This window comes from Sarcophilus harrisii, chromosome 5 (genome assembly GCF_902635505.1).
Source record: "Sarcophilus harrisii chromosome 5, mSarHar1.11, whole genome shotgun sequence".
Taxonomy (NCBI): Eukaryota; Metazoa; Chordata; class Mammalia; order Dasyuromorphia; family Dasyuridae; genus Sarcophilus; species Sarcophilus harrisii.
In genome coordinates this window covers 152,053,461-152,074,898 of record NC_045430.1, presented here as the reverse complement: position 1 = coordinate 152,074,898, position 21,438 = coordinate 152,053,461, and the positions used below count along the sequence as shown (strand labels likewise).

At 37.6% G+C, this 21,438-nt stretch overlaps 1 protein-coding gene across 2 annotated transcripts in view; it reads left to right on the top strand.

Annotated features, from left to right (window-relative positions):
- The first annotated feature begins 2,539 nt into the window (after nucleotides 1–2,539).
- The window catches only part of LAMB1 (laminin subunit beta 1), an 84,052-nt gene continuing 65,153 nt past the window's right edge, over nucleotides 2,540–21,438 (top strand). The window contains exons 1-7 of one of the 2 annotated variants that reach the window (XM_023504795.2): nucleotides 2,540–2,768; nucleotides 2,996–3,059; nucleotides 4,168–4,349; nucleotides 7,355–7,490; nucleotides 11,356–11,429; nucleotides 17,194–17,382; nucleotides 17,514–17,577. In XM_023504795.2, coding sequence (XP_023360563.2) covers nucleotides 3,023–3,059; nucleotides 4,168–4,349; nucleotides 7,355–7,490; nucleotides 11,356–11,429; nucleotides 17,194–17,382; nucleotides 17,514–17,577 — 682 coding nt within the window. In that variant the 5' untranslated portion in view covers nucleotides 2,540–2,768; nucleotides 2,996–3,022. Of the gene's footprint in view, nucleotides 2,769–2,942; nucleotides 3,060–4,167; nucleotides 4,350–7,354; nucleotides 7,491–11,355; nucleotides 11,430–17,193; nucleotides 17,383–17,513; nucleotides 17,578–21,438 lie in introns of both variants that reach the window. The other variant, XM_023504794.2, reaches the window with a different exon arrangement.

Below are 21,438 nucleotides of genomic sequence, written 5' to 3'. Positions count from 1 at the left end.
TAGCTGTATCTTCAGACAGCCACTTATGGACATTTACAAATGAATGAAACTTTTCTGTTAATAGTAGCTTGACTGTATTGTTTAATAATTAAACCAGCCTGTACCCCATTCTGCAGCTGCAGCCCCAGCAGTTTAATAATTAGGTCAGAAGAAAAAGATACAGTTAAAAACTGACCAATTATCCCCTCAACACCATCTTCCCAGAATAATTAATGCACAAAGAAGCAAACCAACTCATGTTGGAGAAAAAAAAAAAAAAAAAAAGACATTTATCTTTCCCACAAATGCTCTTAGCAACATGCAGCAGGAGGAAAGAAAATACATGAAATGTAAATGAATTTTCATTCTCTCCTTGGATAAAGTAGCAGAATTTGTCCAACTCAGCAAATTGAGAAAATCATCAACCTCACTCTGCTCCACCTACTCTGAAGACCAAGCTAAAGGTCAGTAGATAAGCATAATCCTTCCAGAGGGTACTTGGTCATTAGGACTTTCCCATGACCCACTATCTTCCCCACTGCCATTTCTGTTCTGAGAAGAAGTGCTATCCACAAGAATCACCCTTTTTAAAAGGCAGATTATTGAGAGCTGGCCTTGCAAGCGGAATTCCTGGGCTCAAAGCCAGCCTCTCACGTATACTAGCCATGTGACTTGGGCAACTTCTTGGGACTTGTGACAGAAAAGGTGATCTACACTGAAAGGAGTTTCTTCTCCTGTGAGTTCCTGTAAGTTCTACCAATGAAATCAGATTTAGTGCTTATCTCCTAACCCTTCCCAAAGAGTGAAATTCAGAATTATTGCATTTATTAGCAAAAGACATTTACCTGTAGATATGTCAATGTGAGTTGAAAAGAAGTGGAAATGAACTAATGTACTTACCTGATATGGGCAAGAAAGACTAGCAAACTCATTTTATTTTTTTTTAATAGCCTTTTATTTACAGGATATATACGTGGGTAACTTTACAGCATTAACAATTGCCAAACCTCTTGTTCCAATTTTTCACCTCTTACCCCCCACCCCCTCCCCTAGATGGTAGGATGACCAGTAGATGTTAAATATATTAAAATATAAATTAGATACGCTATAAGTATACATGACCAAAACGTTATTTTGCTGTACAAAAAGAATCAGACTCTGAAATATTGTACAATTAGCTTGTGAAGGAAATCAAAAATGCAGGTGTGCATAAATACAGGGATTGGGAGTTCAATGTAATGGTTTTTAGTCATCTCCCAGAGTTCTTTTTCTGGGCATAGCTAGTTCAGTTCATTACTGCTCCATTAGAAATGATTTAGTTGATCACGTAGCAAACTCATTTTAACTGAAATAGCCAAGTAATTGAGGGAAAAGTGTATTTTTGTCAAGTACCTAGATTGTTTTTTAGCTATACATAAATAGTACCTTTTAAAAATGTAAATAAATATAACATTTTTTTTTCTTTACTAAGCACCAACTCTTCATAGATTAGAGGGAAGATATAAGACAAAGGACGCTAAGACATGGTCCTACCTTCATGGAGCTTTTTGTCTGGAAGGGGGAAAACAACAATAATTTATACATGACAATACAAAAGTGAATCTGGAGAGGTGTTAAAATGTGAAAATCACTAACTACAGAGCAATCTCTAGCTGCATGGCAGATGTGGTGTCTAGGTTGGGCTTTAAGAATGGTTAGGAATTCAGCTGGTAAAAATGGGAAGAAGGAAAATGTAGATAGGTGGGGAGTAAGAAGAGCAAAAGCAGTGAGTTGAAGGCTCAATTGCCTTTATACAAGGATAGAAAGTCCAGATTGACTGATACATACAGTGCATGGAGGGTAATATACAAGAGAAGGCTGAAGAAGAGCAGGAAGGGATGGCATCAGCTTGGTGAAAGTCCTGCGTATCAAGTAAATACGTTTATACTTTAGCCCCTAAACAATTGGGATCCATAGAAAGTTTCTGAAGGAAGAATTGTCATCTGAATAGATTAGAGAAGGTAGGCAGGAAGACTTGATGGAGGCTTTTGCAGTAATCCAACAAGCATGGGGGAAAGGATCCATTTTGGGATGATGGCAATAAGAACAGAAAGGAAAGTGCACAGAGGTGCCCCTCTACATCAGACACCAGGTCTGATAGAAAAAAGAGAAGAATTACACATAACATCGTTATTTAAAATGTTCTCAGGCTCACGGGACAAAAGATTTATCTGCCTTTTGTCCATTTCCTGCTCCATCCTTCCTCTAGAAAGGTAAAGAAGAATCTCTCTGGGAGAGTTACTTGTTAGGGAGTTTTTAGCTTCCAACTGTTTTTTTTGTTTCTTTTGAGTGACTCACCTCTTACAAATGTAAATGGAAGAGTCCGTGGTAGGTCTTCTCCCCTACCCCTCCTTCTCATCCCAGGACCTATCTCCTAGACTAGACAGTACTCATTCCTATCCCCGACTGCTTTTCTTCACCTCTTGGGCATCCCCAGAGGTGCACAAACTGGAACGGAAACCTCTGCTCCAGGGGGGCAGCTGGGACACCCCATGGCAGGGTGCATATAGCAGGAGCACGAACCCCGTAAGAGGGGGAACATTCCAACGTGGGAACACTACTACAAGCCCTCCAAAGGCTTCTCTAAAGACCTCAGCCACCCGCCAGCCCGCCCCCTCACCCCCCATCTTCCAGCGTATGCGCATGAGCAAAGGCGCCTCCCTCTGTTCCTCCCTGGGCTAAACTTTCTAATTCCCTTCTTTGGGCTCCGGGGCTGGAAGGAGCTGGGAGAAGAAGCCTTTGAGTTTGGGGTAAGAAAGTTTCGGTGCTCTTTTTTTTAATTCCCCTTTCCACCTTCTCTCTTTTTTCTCCTCCCATTTCTTGGAAGCAGCGGGTAGGGGTGGAGGGTGGGGGAAGAGCGGCCCCTTTCCCCCTCATTCTAATCTTTTAATTTGTCTTCTGCTTTCCCGCCCCCACTTCTGCAGAGAGAAGGCAGGCGGATCCACAAGCGGCTTTTTTCCCCTTTTCTCTTCTGCAGTTCCCCTCCAGCAGAAGGGAGGAGGAGATGGGATTACTCCAGGTGCACCTTTTCGGTTTCCTAGGTAATTCTGAGGACTCATACCTGGTGGTGTGGACTTGGGTGTGGAGATAGGGGAGGGAAAGGGAGAGCGGAAAGAAAGGGAGAAAAACTCTTTTTCCAGGCTTTGCTGGGAGTCGAAATGAATCGGAGGAGGAATTTGGGTTAGAAATTAAGCGTTTGTTCTCAAATGCCATTCACTCTCCTTCAGTTAGGGAAGCTGCCGCGAGGCGGCGGGACCTGGGCGTGGAGAGCTTGAGACTTCAGCCAGAACTCGGGTTCTCCGGCGCTCGTGGCTCTTCCTTTTACCTTTAAGCTCTTACTTCTAGATTTGCTTCCTACACAGCTGTGAAAGCCCGAGCTCGGGTCCTGAGGGCGATCTTTTTCTCTCCCTCTTCCTGTAGTTTATTTCCCTGGGAAACTGCTTAGAGCGGAGCGAAGGAGGCTTATCCTGGGAATAGCCTGGCGCCCCGTATGACTTTAATTAGCGATTGATGTTCGCCTCTGGGTGGTACCAAAAGGCAACTAGCTGGTCGTTTCCTTCTTCGGATTATGGCGAAATGTTAACCAGAAAGTTGCGAAGTTCTTTACCTCTTCCACCCCTTTAAAGGTCCATCTCTCTGGGCTAAAGGGAAGGAGCCGTGCTAATGTGCTCCCCGAGGCGTCCCTAGGAAACACACGCGAGCAAATTCGCAGCCTCCTTGCGCTTTGCAGTAAGCAAGTCGACTTAATGAGTTTGCAATTAATATCCTTTCTGGTGGGGACCGGGACTCTCCAAGATCAGGGCATTTTCCCAGAGACTGGAAAATGGGGGGGGGGTCAAAAGGGTGTGTGAATGAATGTTTGGAAGGTGGTGCTCAATGCTGATCTCTTGTTTTATTTCTTTCTCATCTGCCACGATCTTTCACTTCTTTCTTCCCGTCCATCTGCCTGTCTTCTGCTGCTCCCGGGACCGCAACATTCCTTACGCCCCCTCTCTCTCACCTCTTACCTGAGCGCCCCCCTCCCGAATGCTTCTTTCCTTCCCGTTCCTTCCTCCTTTCTCGATCTCTTAACTTGTTTTACTCTCGTGCGCCCCTCCTCCTCTCTACCCCTCTCACTTCTGCCTGCTTATCGGGGGCCTGACTCCTCAGTCTCAGCTCTCTGGGGAGTCTACGTGCACGCCCAAGAACCCGAGTACAGTTATGGCTGTGCCGAGGGCAGCTGCTATCCAGCCACGGGAGACCTGCTGATTGGCCGAGCCCAGAAACTCTCAGTGACCTCCACGTGCGGACTGCACAAACCTGAGCCCTACTGCATCGTCAGCCACCTCCAGGTGAGGCTGGGGATCTGCCAGGCGGCGCTCTCCGGGCTGGGAATCCCATGGTCCACGGGACTAAAAGGGCCAGGTTTCCTCCGCCAGCCAGTTACCTAAATAGGAAGCTGGAGGTCTGGGAAGGCCTCGGGAGAGTACGGCGGGAAGCCTTTCCTTTTGCCCCATCTCAATGTGTTTGCACAGTTGCATCCGCTTAATGTTTCCTGTCCCACTGGAAAGAGAGCCTGGCCTCTTTTCCCCTGAATTGGAAACACTGAGAAACTGGAGTTAAAAAAAAAAAAATTTGAATTCAAGTAATCTCTTCCCTCCTCCTTACATCTGATTGGGGGGAGGGGGAGGTCAGGAGGTGAACAGTGACTGTACTGGTAGTTTCATTGTTGCCAAATTTCACACAAACTTTCCCCCTTCCTTAGATGTATCATTACAGAAAACAATCCACAGTTGGGTTCAACTCATATTTAGATGGTGACAAGGTAGTGATGACATGGGCATTTGATACCTCATTTATTCTTCATATTCCCCTACCAAAGTTACCTGACCACCCCATTATTTTGTTTTTCCAAAAAAGTGTCCCGTATACTATACTATGAAGACAAAAGGACCCTACCCTAACAAGAAATAAAAAAAAATGTAGCCAGAAAGTTGAAGTCTGCTTCTGAAGAAACTCTCAAACTTTAAATTTCAGAGATATTTTAATTTATAAATTTTAATTCAAATTTCTAAGTTAATTTTTTTTTTCTTTCTTTTCCACCCTTTTCTTCTTCCTTTCCCACTGGAAAAGGAGAAAAAAAAATCTCTTATAACAAATTTGCAGAATCAAGCAAAACAAATCCCTCCATGGGTTGTATCCAAAAATATGCCTGGTTCTTCAATTGAAGTCCATCTTTTTATTGAATTTTCTGTCAAGGAGATGGAAAACATGCTTCTTCATCTGTAGAGTTCACATTTTTAGGTAAACATTTTTTAAAAGCTTAACATTTTCAAAAAGCAAAATATTTAAATTGTTTTCATTATTTTTAAAGGAAGAACATGGAGGATAACAGTAAGTAAATGATACTTGTTCCAAATGTAGAATAAATTCAATCCTGAACTATTATTATTACTTTGAGAAATTCCCTCCCTTACCTGAATATTACATTAGCTCTTTAGTAGAACATATTAGCTCTTCAGAAGAACAAACAGATGACTATAGCTTTGCACAGATTTCCGACTTTTAAAAGGAAGAAAAAACCCATTCCAAAGACCTGAAAGAATGTGGTAAAGTGAACTTCATTCATTGGTTTCCACATTTATACAGAGATGTCTAGACCACTTCCTGATTAGAAGTGAGGCTATAATTAACCCCTCCTTTTTTTAAAGTTCTGGTAATTGTTCTCCATTACTAATTTCCTTGACTACATGGTAATGACTGTAACTGATGTTGACTTTTTTTGTTGTTAACATGCAAATTTGAGGTAAGATAAATTTCCTTGGGACATATCTGGTTTTACTATGATAAAATAAAATAGCTTCTCCTCTGTAGTTTCTGGGAACAGATTTGCATCCCATTCTAAAACAAAAAGTTACTACCTTTCTAAAGTTCTGTCACAGTCATGAGTCGGACTGTATAATTAAAATAGTAAACCTTGAAATTGTGTGAATTTTTTATTTTTTAAAACCATTTTTACCAGTATGGTTGCTAAAAGGCAGTTACTCTTTAGGAGGTTACATTTGATCAAAGAAGACAGAGAAAACATTTCCCCAAACCTCACTCTTCCATTTATACCTTTAATACTCTTGCCTCAGCTACCAGGGTGACTAAAAATCAAGGGGCCCAATGGTGCTCTACTCTAGAACATGAAGTTAATTTCAATTCCAGGTGTATGCTGGGCCTTTCCAAGAATGAACCTAATGATAACAGTTATCTATAGAGGATAAACCCTTTCCAAGCTATCTTCACCATTTCAGTTATCTTTTGAGGTTTTAATTTGCCTTCCTTCTCCTGTTCCCATAACTCTTTGGTAATGGAGCGGAACAAAATTTAATTATTGTTTTTCTGAAGTTCCCAGGCCTTATCAAACTAGTACCATACAGTAGTAGACCCAGAACTCAAAAGGACTCTAGGTGTCATCTATTCCAGCCCTTTTATTTTTTACTTTTGAGGAAATCATGGAAAATGAACTGACTTTCCAAGGCAGACCTTCTTAACTGACAGTCAGTGCTTTCTCACCCCTCTACTTGGTTTGCTTTCCTATGAACTCAAGAAGCCCAATAAGTCATTCTTTTTAAAGTTTACTTTTAAAAAAAAAAACATTTTAGTTGTTTAATATTTGACTACATTGTTATTGTGTAGTTGTATCCAATTCTGCATGACCCCATTTGGAGTTTTCTTGGCAAAGTTATTGGAGGGGTTTGCCCTTTTTTTTCTACAGCTCATTTTACAGATGAGAAAACTGAGGCAAACAGGGTTAAGTGATTTTCTCAGGGTCACACTGCTAGTAAGTGTCTGAGGCCACATTTAAACTAGGGAAGATGAGTCTGATTTCAAGCCCAACAATGTCCATTAGCTTACTCCATATGGCTTTTCCATATCTCTATGTAAATTTGTGAATTTGCACACACACACACACACACACACACGTATTGAAATGTTTTAATTTTTTATTGCTATTTTTAACATCACTATTACTAATAAATGTCTAATATGTTCATAAAGTCAATCTGTGAATTGTACCTCTGAATAAACCTTTTCAGGTTATTTAGTAGGATTAAAATTTAAGCCAAGAAATTTATTCTAATTAAATTAGGTTTGTAGAAATCATGTCCTACTTTTGAACTTTTATTTGCAAGGAGAGGAGGCATTTTCAGCTGTTATTTAATTTAAAAATGTACCAGCTATGAAAAGACATGCTTTAGGTACAAAAATAATATTAGCTCATTTATGTTTGTCACTAATATTTCTGCTTTTTTAAAAAGAATATTGAATTGAATCACCCAACTGATGTACCCACTTAACTTTTTTTCAGGAGGACAAAAAATGTTTCATATGCAATTCTCAGGATCCTTACCATGAGACATTCAACCCTGATAGTCATCTCATTGAAAATGTGGTTACAACATTTGCTCCAAACCGCCTCAAGATTTGGTGGCAATCTGAGAATGGTATGTGGTTGATGTGGGAACAAGTTCCATAGAGAGAAAATGGGAACTTTTGGTTGGATTTAAGAGCTCCTGTGTATTCATAATTATTTCTTGGTTTCTCTGTCCTGTAATTATGGCCTTTGGCAGATTTATTGCCTTGAGTGCTAAAATCAGATTCCTGAGTGGTAAAATCAGATTTTTTCCCCCTCGGAGCTTTCATTTTCTTCAAAAAAAAGTGCTCTTTCATGATAGAGCAAATGAGTTCGTCATAGGCTGAGGGGGAAACAAGTTACATACTATCTGCTGTCCTCAGACTCATACAGAGCATTGCAATTTAAAATAGAGTGACAATGAGAGGAGAAATAAGGGAGGCAAAGGAAATAGGAAGTTAGAGATTAGTCAATCTCTAACAACTTTTTTTTCTCTCTTTAAATTTAGAATTTTTAACACTGAAAAAACACTAGATAATTTTAAGGATCTGTCTTCAATGATGAGATAATCCAGGGACTTTTACCACTTTGGGATACTTTAAACTTATTTGCAAGCTAAATTTATTTTTTAGTCATCATAACAATAAAAATAATTTTCATTTAAATTAACCAAAAGGTTTGCCAAATACTTTATGTACATTATCTTATTAGAGAAGTTCTTAACTCTTTTTTGTGTCAAAGATGAAATCTATGAACCTCTTCTTAGAATAATGTTTTAAAATTCATATAATAAAATTCATAGGATTACAAAGAAACACATTATATTGAAACTGTAACATTAAAAAAAAACAGTTTCACCGATTTCAGATTACAAACTGTTACTGTGAGGTAGATGCTTTTATTGGCCCCATTTTACAGACAAGGCTTGCTTAAGGACAAATAGTTAGCAAGTCTCTGAAGGATTAGAATTCGAATCTTTGTGGCTCCAAGGACTGCATTATATTTGCTTCACCACATTGAAGAATTATGCTTATTATAAAGAGAAACCCATATTAAGAATATACATTTTAATTTCAAGCATGATGAAATGGATAATGGCAGCAAATGAGATGATGGTACCTTTTTGGTTTGGGGAAGAAATTTTTTTCTTAAAGAAAATCACATTAAAGCTTAATAAGTGTATAAGAAACCTATTTCATGGGCCTGGCTTTCTGTGATCAAAAATGCTTCCAGGCTTTGCCTGATTTAACTGAGTCCCTGCACTACAGCCCCCACACCTCAGAAACTTTGAGATCCAAATAACCATTTATCATTATGTGAGGGAAAATACTCCCTAAAGGAAAGAGCTTATAATTGAGTGTTATATGACCCCTGTTTGTCAGAAGTCTGAGTTTTCAGGGCAAGAAAATAATGTAGTTTAGTCAAAGCTTTAGATAAGAAATAAGGAGATTTGGGTTCTAGCCTGTCAATAACTTATCACTTATGTATGACTCCCCTTGGCATCCCAGTTTTGAAAATGAAAGGTTGAACTAGATGATTTCTGTCATATCGTCTACCCTTTACATTCTTCATTCTGTGAATGTAATTCTATCTAGAGAAGGAGGGGCATTTCATCATCTATTATCTGAATTGGGTTTGATGTATAGAATTAGTCTGCATTCCAGAGTTTGTCTGCTTTTCATCTTGTTTTCATTTACATTATTGTCACTGGATCTATTGTTCTATGATTCTCTTATCCAGATTCTCTTTAGCCTAATTCTCTCTGTATCAGTTCATTTTGGCCACTTCCTGGTTTCTCTGAATTCCTCCTGTTCTTTGTTTCTTATGGCACAATAGTATTCCATTGCAATCCTAAACCTCGATTTGCTCTGCCATTCTCCAAATAGTTGAGTCACCAAAGATCTCTTGAGCACTTACTTACTCTGTGCTTTGGACTGTGCTAAACCCTGAAGTACAAAGAAAATCTGTGTTCTCCAGGAACTCACCATCTAATGGAGAACCCCATGTAGAGATAAGATATATTGAAGATAAAATGTTTCCACATTTTTACTGCCTCAAAAAAAAAGAGGGGAGCTACCATAAACATCCTGGTATAAATGGAGTCTTTTCTGTTTTTTACTTATTTGGGATATATTCCCAAAAGTACAGTCCCCTCAGTGTTTGTTCATGAAATAAACAGTGAACTAGTTTGCTTTTCTCTATAGCCCTCTTCCTGAGAAAGTCTTGCATGTTTGCAGCCAATGCATGAAGAGTTTTGCAAGTTAAGGGCAAAGGGGAGCCCATATAGCAGAAGTAAAATAGTATAGAGTTGGTAGATTTGAGACAGTATTACAGGACATTAAATATGAATAACAAACAGCCTTTGTTATTTCTACAGAAATATTTGTTTTATTTATTTATTTTTACTATTTAGTAAATCGTACTTTTACTATTACCTGATTTTCTCCCCTGTAATTTGAGATTTCACATTTAAGGATCTTCATGAATTTGATTTTTATTTTCTTTCTGTTGCCCTGAGCAAACATTTTTCTTGTGGGTGATAAACTAAAGCTGTTGTAGCCAGATGTTGGAAGTAGTTTAGTTACACAAGGACTTTTGATTGATCCTGTCTAGTTAGTAGTGCTATTTGTAAGTGTGAAGGAAGTTTTGAGAGTATAGAAGACCAGCATTATCTTTGTTTCTTGGATGCTTCTCTGACTCAAAAATTTTTTTTGTCTTTTTTCTCATGGAGAAGGAGGAGAAAATGAAAAGGAGAATATATAGCACATCTATGTTGAAGTTTTGGGAAAGCTAGCCACTCCTCAAATGTTTGATGTCTTGGGTCCCATTAGTGCTTTAAACTAACACCTCACCCAAGAAGTGGGTATCTCAACTAAGTTTATCTTAAGACACTTTTAATAGGTTAGATAAGGCTGGTTAGAGAGGATTATAATGTTTTTCTTTGGCATTTCAATTAACTCATATCCGTTTCAATGACCACTCTTTTTTTTCTTCTTCTTCTTTCAATAGACTTGGCAATTTCCCAATGCACAAAGTTTATTCCAAAGCTCCTAGTGATTTCCTGAAAACCAACCAGCTGTGACTTGACTTATTCTGACATGTTGAGATCTTCCTGCCTTTTGAGATTCCTTGGAAATATTGAGTAGATCTCTAGAAGCACCAGTCAGATATATGGTCTTTTCTTATTGCTAGGTTCTGGGGAGGCATGATTCTGTAATATGTTCTCATGGGAGTCTCTACCTCTGGAATTTAGTGACTTTTTCTAAAGTGTTATAGCTGGAACTCGTTGACCTTTAGGGCATAGGGCAAAGGTCAATTTGTTCAGGCTGTGTCCTGAATGGGGACGTTTTAGGTATTTGTTTATTTATTTATTTGGGCCTATCTGATCCTTTAATTTGACTTTGGTTTTTAATTGTGGAAATGCACCCTTAGCTTTTCCAATTTTGTAAACTGGAAGATAACTAACGGGTGTGGTAGATTTTATTTATTTTCCTTGCTTTTGTCTATTAAAAGAAGGAACTATCTGTGTTTCTTTCTAGTTGAGGGAAAATTATTATGTCTTGGTGCTCCAGCATGCAAGCTGACCACCTACAGTGGGCAGGAAAGAATTTTTCCCTGTTGTGAATATCTTGGCACAGATGGTTGGGAAGATGTTTCGCTCTTCCTCCTAAACAAACAATAACGGTTCTGGCAGAACTGGATGCCAGATTTCTGTCAAGCAGTGATCTGATTCAGTATAGCCAACTACAGAGTCATAATCAGAATGATGGCCCTGAAAACTAGAAGTGACACAAGATTTGGATTTTGCCACTTAACAATACTGTATAGTTGTGAGGTTCTCCTGTAATTTCTTGTCAATAGATAAGAAGCAAATGAGCAAAAGAACAAAAAATAGCTAAGTTGCTCTTGGACATTCCTGTTAGCCTTAAGAGTTTGTTTCCTTCCTTCTTCTGTAGGTGTGGAGAATGTTACTATCCAGCTGGATTTGGAAGCTGAATTCCATTTCACTCATCTCATCATGACTTTCAAGGTAAGGAATCCATAGATTTCTCCCAGGTGAGAAGAGAGGGCCATGATGTAATCCCCCTTTCCAAATTGATGACTGCTCTGGGCTTATATATCACGATTGCTCTACCTTGAAATGCCATTACAACTTATAAAACAAGGGATGTAATAAGGAAACTTGACAAATAACTGTGGAAGGCCGAGCAGGCTACATTTTAAAGGTAATTCAGTCAAAAACTTTTAATTAGTTATCTCTATTTGCACATGAATAGAACCAGTTTTGACTCTGCCCCAAACCACAATAAAACATCTGGAGATTAAATCCCTGTTTCTGTTCTGTTTACATTTTAACGTTGGGTTTTCTAACAGAAAAAGGATCTGTTGTCTTTTGATTCTCAAGATTCTGGAAACTTTTGAGGAACATTTTGAAAATTCTTTTTAAGCGAGAGAGAGAGAGAGAGAGAGAGAGAGTAAAAATATAAATTTTCTCTTTACCTTCAGTTTGGAAATGTAAAGTGACTCCACAAGTAGAGAATGTCTATATACAAAGTGCCTTTGTTTCTCCTTGAGCAGCTGTCTAGTAATGATAGATTTCAACTTGGTTAAAAGTACATTTTGATGCACGTGAAACCCCTCATTTAATTATATTGTACATTGAAATTACTTGAGTTGTTTTCCATTAGAGTTGGGAACCTTGACTCCACCTTCTCATGTGTATTGATTTTCTTTATGGGCCAGTAGCCATAGGTATCAGTCCTATCCCTATGACCTCTGCCATTGCTTAGTGACTGAGGGACTAAGGCTTAGAAATTAAAGCAGTGCCAGTTGGCTCAGCAGACTGTGGCAGTTTTTATTTTGTTTTGCTTTTTGACTCATAAGCTGCATGATTCCTATCATATATATGGTATTCCCATACCCTATATCATAGGTAGCCCTCCTTGCACCCTTTCCCTTCCCGTATTCCCTCCCTAATAAACTTATGCCTGCTGTTGCTGGCAAATCAGGAGCTTTTGGATCGTGGCAGAACGGAGAATTATGACAGAATAGAGAGGTGTCACGGGATAGATTCTCAATGAAAGTCCTCCACCTTCATCCCACCCCCATGCCTGCCCCCCTTCTCCCAGAAGCACCTGATCAGCTCTTCCCATTCCCCCACGTGCAAACACATGGCCATATTCAGTGACTAGAAGTTAAATTTAAACTTATGCCCCTGAATATTGATCTTTATGGCAAGTGAAGCATAAAAACTGTTTTCATAGTTCTGTTCTACAAAGACTAGAAATGTTTTTATTACTATGGTGACCTTTTACTTCATGTATTTTGGGGGAGGGAAAGAAAGGTGCCTGATTACAAATGCAATTCATCTCAGTACATTTTTGTTTAAAAGTCATCTGGATAGATACCCATTTAGTTGTTCAAATGCTACATCTAGGTATAAAAAGTAAGGCAGATTGAAAAAAAAATTATGGGAATAACAGTATACTAAAGGAGAAAAGTATTCAACCAGGGTAATTGTAGTTATAGCTGACACCCCTTAAAGTTTACAAAGACCTTTACGTAGATTATTTTATCTCTGCCTCACAACCCTGTGAGGGATATACTCTGTAGCTAAATTCCATTTAACAGATAAGGAAATTGGGGCCCAGAGATTCTTGAGGTCACTGAAGTTAATACCTTCATTTTACAGAGGGTAAGTCATTTGCCCATAGTTATAGAGGTATTTAATGCCATTGGAAGAATTCAAACACATTTTGTTTGAGACTGTGAGACAACAGTCTTCTGTGGGAAATGACCTGTGTATAGTTGGTTCCCTGACCTTGAAATCTGAGAATTGTTTGTTTTTTCAAATAGAAATACATAGTATGAAACGAGGCAGCAAGTCATTTATGTAATAAAACTTCACAATTGAAAATAATGCATGAGATGCATATTTTTAAAAAAAAATTTGAAAAAAAAACAATAAAAGAAGTCAGTCAAGGAAGGGAAGAGAGGATTGGATAGGATTGGATTTTTTTTTTCCTTAAAAATAATTAATTCAGTAAAAAGCACTTTTGAGGTAGCAGTAGCTTCTAAAGTACTTTGGAGAATTTCTGAGTTCCCAGACATTGCTTATGATTCTGAAGTCAAGGCCGATTGAAGAAAATTAATGGAACTTTTCTACTTATCCACAAAAGCTTCTTGACATTTTCCTTTGTTTTATACTTTAGAGAAATTAGTAATTTATTTGTTCACGCTTAATTCTCATTAAATAGATTAAGGTTGGGTTGTCTTTTTTCCTAATAAGAAAAGATTTCAAAACATCCAAAAATTGGTTCCCAATCAATCATTGATTTTTGGTTAAATCAATATCTTCTGGGTTTTTTTTTTTTTTTTACAAGAAACTGTGTTAATTTTTGAAAGGAATTAATTTTGTTCAACTGAAAGCAACTGAAGAAATGGGTTGGTGAAATACTTCTTGTTCTACTGTTCTTGGAACATCCTCATGGCACATCTGGTCGTGATTATGTAATATTTGTTGTCAGAGGGGAGTAAAAAGGGGAAATCTTATGAAAACCAAGCCATTTTCCAAAAAAAAATTATCCAGGGATTTGGTCAATTCTGGGTTATTCAAACCTTTTGTTTCTTTTTTTTCTTCTCACTGCTTATGTTTTATTGAGTAGATCAAAGCTAGTGAGTAAAATGAAATTTTCATTTTGCTGTATTTCAGTTAGCCAGGCATGGGAAATAAAAAATGGAATATCTTTTAACTTTGTTTAATTACTGTTGATAATTTATAATAGTTTTTTTCCCCCCCTGGAAATAGGGGTAGACAAAGGTAAATTGGTTGTGTGTGTGTGTGTGTGTGTGTGTGTGTACATACACATTTGTACATAGGGAAGGGGGAACAGGTTTGGAAGGAAGATAGGTTTATTCTTTTATTCTTTTGTTCCCCTTGAGTCCTATTTACACCCCAAGTTATTTCAGGCAAAGGCAGAAGGAAAAGTCTACAAGAGGGAATGATGATTACTAGAGCTAGTATTTCATTAGTTTACCATTTAATAATACTAAGACTAATTATATTAGCCAATATTTAGATTTGTCAAATGCTTTACAAATATTATCTCATTTGAGCCTCAAAAACGTCTTGCAACGTATGTACTTAGGGTAATTGTTATCCTCATGTTACAGAAGAAATAGGCTCAGAAAGGTTTCTCAACATTCCCATTGTCACGTAGCTAGTAAGTGTTGGAGGCGGCATTCTGACATTAAGGCCAGTACTATAGTATAGTATACAACAAAGAACACTGGGCCTGGAGTCAGAAACTACATTCAGCTCCTACCTGTGTGATCATGTCACTTAATCTGGCTAGGTCCTCCTCTGTTCCATCAAGAGATCAGCTAAGGTCTGGATCTAAGATTGTCTAAACTAGATCATACTGCTTCTTGAAAATGCAGGGTCATCTTTGAGACAGGATGAGGATTCAGAATAGGTTTCATATTTAATGGAGCTTTCAAATCTTATTGCCTAATTGTTCATGATAAATATTTTAAGAAAGGTCCCTATTTAAACATACCTACCTGTTTTAAAGAAGATATTTGTCATTTTTCAGTCATATCTAATTCTTTGTGACTCTGAGTTTTCTTGGCAAAGATACTGAAATGGTTTGCCATTTCCCTTTTTAGTTCATTTTATAGATGAAAAAACTTTCAAAGTTAACTGATTTACTCAGGATCACAAAACTAGTAAGTGTCAGAGACTGGGTTTGAACTGACTTCAGCCTCCATCTAACTGCCCCTAATTAAAAAGCTAAGGCAAATGACTGCAAACATTTTTTATGGTAGACACATGAAGTTAGTTCCATTTCCAGCACTACATTAGCCAAGACAATTGACTTTGTCTCCAGGGCCAGATGAATTTAGAAGTGAATTCTACCAAACATTTGAAGAACAATTAATTGCAATATTATACAAACTACTTGGAAAAATAGGGGAAGGGGAAAAATTCCTTTTATGACACAGATAGGGTGCTGATATCTAAACCAAGTAGGGTCAAAACAGAAAAAAAAATTATAGACCAATTTATCTAATGAATATTGACACATAAATCTTATATAAAATATTAGCAAAGAAAATTGACTCTGAACAAAAACAAGGAAAGGAGAAACAGTTGTGGTTAATTGCAAAATTCTGCATTCCCATCTCCCCCTATGACAGTAGTCTCTCTGATTCCTTCCTCAGAGAATATAATGAGAATTTTCTTAGCTTACTGGGCAAACCAGATCCCCTCTCCGTTCAATGTTTTGTTTCTTTGTTTTGATTCCCTGGCTATTGCCTTTGGCAATACAACCTAATATCTCAAGACTAACTTGATACAAAAGCCAGTTTTTCCATATGTCGAATAGTCATGATTCCTAGAGGATTCAACAGGTGAGTTAAAAAAAAAAATGTATTTAAAATATATTGTCTGATAAACCTAAACAGTTTTTTTTTAACATGTAAAAGCAGGTAAAGTTGAAGTAGTGTAAGAAACAAAAAAGGCAGGAAGTTAGGATAATATTCAGTCCTCTGCATTTTGCTCCCAGTGACTTTTCTTGTTAAAAAGTGAAGATTAAAGATTGAAAGAACAGAGAAGGAAAGGAAGGGAATAAGGGTTACATTGTCCCACTTAGCTTAATCCATACCATCTTGTCAACTTTCTGCCGTTTGTTTTTAATTAGGAAGTGAATATATTTATTCATATTTTATTTATTGCATTTTCCTGTGTCTTGTACTTTGTATAAGATTGGAATAGGGACTGGATCTGTGGTTTTATTGAGATTGCTGGTTGAGGAACCTCCCCCTACCAGTACAGGTCAGCCTCTTTTCCAAAGCTGAATCCTAGAGAGTCACCTAGAGCAGTGCTCCTTAAAACTTTTTTCCACTTGCAATACCTTTTCAAGGGATTTTTACATGTAGAAGTGAATTCTACCAAACATTTGAAGAATAATTAATTGCATTACTATACAAACTACTTGGAAAAATAGGGGGAGGGGAAAAATTCCTTTTATAACACTGATATGGTGCTGATACCTAAACCAGATAGGGTCAAAACAGAGAAAGAAAATTATAGACCGATTCCCCTAATGAATATTGATACATAAATCTTATATAAAATATTAGCAAAGAAAAATTTTACATGACCTCAGTATATAGGTATATAAAATAAGTATACAAATAAAATATTCCTAATAATAAATCATAATTCTGCAACCCCCACCTTCAGTTACAAAACCCATATGGGGTCCCAACTCACAGTTTAAAAAGCTGGGACTTAGTGTACTGTGAAGTTCGATGATTTACCCATTGTTATAAAACCACTATGTAGTCAGAGATGCGACTTGAACCCTGGTCTTGCTGATTTCAATGCAAGCCCTTTAGCCTTGGGGCCTCAGTACAATACATCTATACTTCAAAGTCTCTCTACTCACTATGCCTTGTGTATGTGTATGAGCAACTCTTTGCAAATAAGAAAAATTCTTTAATGGAAAAGATTTCCTTTAATCATGGCTTCTCTAAAGAGGAGAGTCAGCTGGTTTATGTGGTAGGACATGAAACTACATACTTTCTTTCTCTGCCCTGTCAAGGAGAGGATTTAAATTCTAGCCAGAGAGCTTTGATAATATGTAATATGTGAGGGACAGAGAGGATGGAAAAGCGGGAGTTGTAAAGCATTAGACTATTGAATTGAGGATTATTTCATTCTGGTGTTTGAGAGAGAGGCTTACAATTCCAACTTTTAAAATGTGACTTTTTTTAAAAAATTCTTTTAGACATTCCGGCCTGCTGCAATGCTGATAGAAAGATCATCTGACTTTGGCAAAACTTGGGGCGTGTACAGATACTTTGCATACGACTGTGAGAGTTCATTCCCAGGTGTTTCAACTGGACCAATGAAAAAAGTGGATGATATTATCTGTGATTCTCGCTACTCTGACATTGAGCCTTCAACTGAAGGAGAGGTTGGCTCATTGTTTCTTATTCCTATTTGTAGTAGGGAATCTATTTGAGAAGTGACTTTCAGATATTGATTATGCTAAATACATAGACCATTCTTACTATTTCATTTATCTCTTTTGCTTTTTTTTTTAAGGTGATATTCCGTGCTCTTGATCCTGCTTTCAAAATAGAAGATCCTTATAGTCCAAGAATTCAGAGTAAGTTTGTCTCAAAATAAAATGCTTAGACTGGGAAGATTGAGGGTATAAGTAAAGTCATGAACCAACAAAGCATTTCCTTCTTAGTACTACCAAATCACTTCCTTCGTTCTCCTTGAGCCTGTTCAAGTAGCCACTATGGCCATGCTTCCCATCGTGGGAAAGGGTTCTTGTTAATGGAATGAGAAGACTAGGTCATCCTGTAGAACTGGAGTGACCTAGTCCAATATTGTTAGGAAAGACTTCAGGCGTTGTATTATTACAGGAAATGAAAGAAGCTGGATTTGGGTAAGATCCCTGGAAATCTTGACTCCTCACCAGCTGTAATGTGGGTCTTAAAACATCTGTGTTTATCTACTACAGAAGCAATAAGCAGTGATGAGAATGGAGGGTGGGAGCAGATATTGTTATTTAATCTTCATTTATACATAGATCTTTTTTAAACCATGGGTCTTCCTAAAACAGTTTGGAATATAGAAGGGAAGAGATGGGCTGAAATCCAGAAGATATTGTGAGAAGTACAATTCTCTTCATTCATTCATTTATTCTTTGGATAAGTATTTATTGAAATGTTCTTGGTATATCTGGCAATATACTGGGTACTGAACTATAAAGGCTCCTAGAAATTTGAAGCTTATATAATCTGGTTGTCAAGGATTACTGTCTACTCCACCCCTTGCCCTCACAAAAACCCTAGAAAATCCAAAACAAAAAAATATACTGCTACCTATTGACAGATACTTAGTCTTTGAAATGCTTTCTGAGGTGACTTAGGTAACTAGGTCTTTTTATGACCACTATAGAGTTTTATTATCACTTGATGATATGTTTTGTTTTTTGTAAAGGCAGTTCAGTACAATTTTGAATGAAAGAACTTTCGACTTACTTTGTAGCTTTTATCTTTCTCATTCTCATTGAGCTCAGTCTTAATCAGTTAACAAAATTTTATTAGCAGGTTATTAGCAGGATCCACTAGGTAACATAATAAACAGGGCTCTCATTGGATATGGGTTCAGGAAAGTCTTGAATTTCAATCTTGCCTCAAACATTTTCTAGCTATTTTAACTCTGGACAAGCCTCTTAACCTCTACCCTTTAGTATCAGTTTCCTCATCTGTAAATTGAGGTTGATAATAATAGCACTTACCTCACAGGGTTATGGTTTGAGTCAAATGAGATAAATTTATATAGCTCCCTCAACAAATCTTAAAGGGATATATATATATATATATAAATGCTAGCTATTATAAAGCGTCTACCATATGTGCCAAATAGTTGGCTAGCAACTGGAGATGCAAAGATAGAAATGGAAATCACTGCCACCACAGAGCTTGCATTCTGTGGGCTAGAGCCTAGCAGCTGGGGGAACGAGGAAAATATTCATACAGATGACTTAGAGGAGGGTGCCTGAGCTGATGTTTGAAGGAAGTCAAGGATTCTAAGAGGAGGGCATAAGGAGAGTGTGTATCCGAGCAAGGGAGACAGATAGCCTGTACATTTACAGAGATACAAAATGAAGTACCCTGTGGGAGGACTGACAAGAAAGCCAAGCTGGCTGGTTCAAAGTGCATAAAGGAAAGTACAGTTTAATAAAGCTAGGGAGCTAGGTTGGAGCCAGGTTATAAAGGGCTTTACATGTAAAACAGACAAGTCTGTTCTTAATCCAAAGGTAGTAGGAAGCCGCCCCTCAGATTTTTGAGTGATTTGGTCAGCCCTTGTGCTTTAGGTATATCACCTTGGCAGCTGTGTGAGGGATAAATTGGTTAGGGGAGAGCCTTGAGGCAGGGAAACCAATTAGGCTAGTGCAATAATCAGGGTAAAGGGTGTACCTGACTACCTACCTGAACTAGGGGGTAGCATTGTGAAATATGTTGTGAAGATAGAATTCTCTGGACCAGACAATATTTTTTTAAAGCTAAAAATGGCCATGTTTCTATTAATACTAGAGTCAAATGTAAAATCTAATTGTCCAAAACTTCATTAAACATAGAGTGGAGAAGAAAGCAGGAGAAGCTCTCTTAGTCTTTTTAAGTGTTTCCACAAGGGTTAACTTTAGGGCTTCTCAAGTACTCAGCAACTCTTAAGGTTATCCCATTGTCCACTATTTCCTCAATCAAAGCTTGTGTGTGTTCAATTTTGTACAGGGCAGTGTTTTTCAAGGTTGGTTTTCAGAAATTCCATTCAGTGGAGTAGTACCAATGTTTCTTTGTTTAGTTTTTGGATTTGCACAGTCCTGTTCATACAAAGAGCTTAAGTTTATTGTGTGAACTTTCTCCCTGAATCAGCAGCCAACTTTTGCCATCAACATGGCAAACCGGGCGTGACTTATGAGCCCCTTAAGGTATTTTTGCATTTGGAACATACCTTTTATACTCACCCAAGAGCAAAAGTGACTCTTGTATTCAGAATTATTACCCGAGGGCTCTAGCAACGTCCAATTCAAGTGTGGAACCAATTTGAGACCACAAAACCTAGGGATAATAACAGGGCAAATGGGCTAATCAGTCCTTTGGAATCCAGCTTGAGTACAAGTGAGTTATTAATTTAGAAAACTTTGATGGAGATGATTGAGTGGTAGTGGTAGTTATTTTTAAGTTACTAGTTTTAAAAAATAGTTAATGTCATTGCCCTTCTAATTAGCATGGGTATATAAACTGTAGAACTGGGTTTGTGTAGTGGGCCAATCTAAAGAATTAGAATAAAAGAGATATGGATAAAAGAAAGTAAGATTTATCCAAAATAGAGAATCTGCCCCTTCATACTAATAACTATATCTCCTTAGCATTATTATGCTTGTGAATAAGCAATATGGCGCATAGCAGTGGTCCTCAAAGTGTAGTCCAAAGAATTGTTAGGGTCTCTGACACCCTTTCAGAGGGTCTACAAATTCAAAATTATTTTTCATTTCTAATATAGTAAATAGCTATAAATAAAGCCCATGTGAACAAAAACTCTTTGAACAGATCCTTGATAGTTTTTTAACAACATGAAGATACTGAGAACAAAAGTTTGAGAATCACTGGCATAGAGGATAAGGGCAGTGGACTTATATTCAGAAGATCTGGCTTCAAAGCTCATTTTAGACATTAACCATATTATCTTAGGCAAGTTATTTAAGAATAAAGAGATTGGACTTGGCCTCTTAAATTCCTTCCAGTTCTAAATCAATGATCTTATGATTTTTTTATTCTTTGTATTGGTATCCCCAATATCTAGGATGGTTTCAATGTTTGATAAATACTCTTTGTTTGACTTATTATATGGTAAATGTGGGGAAAACCAAAGAAAATTTTAAAATTCAATACAGAATATTTTAGCCTGAATGCTTTCTAAAAATATGACAGTCTGGAATAATTTCTGGATAGTTTGTTCTAGTATGCTGTGAATCTGTTTTAAAATGTCCAAGTGGTTCCAAAGAACTAGGATGTTCATCAATGTAAGCATTTCCTCCACTGATGGTAACTTTCCATACCATTAATAAATGATGTAATGAGGCATTGTGACCAAGAATTCATCACCTGATGGCCAAACTTTTGGTAACTGGCCTCCTAATAGGCCAATTTTAGATGACCAGGTTCATTGTCAGGCCTTTCTCAAAGACTCCAGGTTTATAAAACCTGCCAGAGCTTATACACTGTGCCCCAGTGGGCTGAAGGAGTAAATTTTAGTGGAGAATTTTTATAACCCTTTAGATTTAATTATGGGGTAGAAAAATTGCAACTTATAGGTATCATGGATTTTCTTGCATAAAAGTAAGCTTAGAATTGTTTATTTTTTATTCTGCTGCCATAGCAGATCTTGGTATGTTTGTTTTACTACATATACATTCCAGCCTGAATGAAGTCTTCTCTGGTGAGAATGG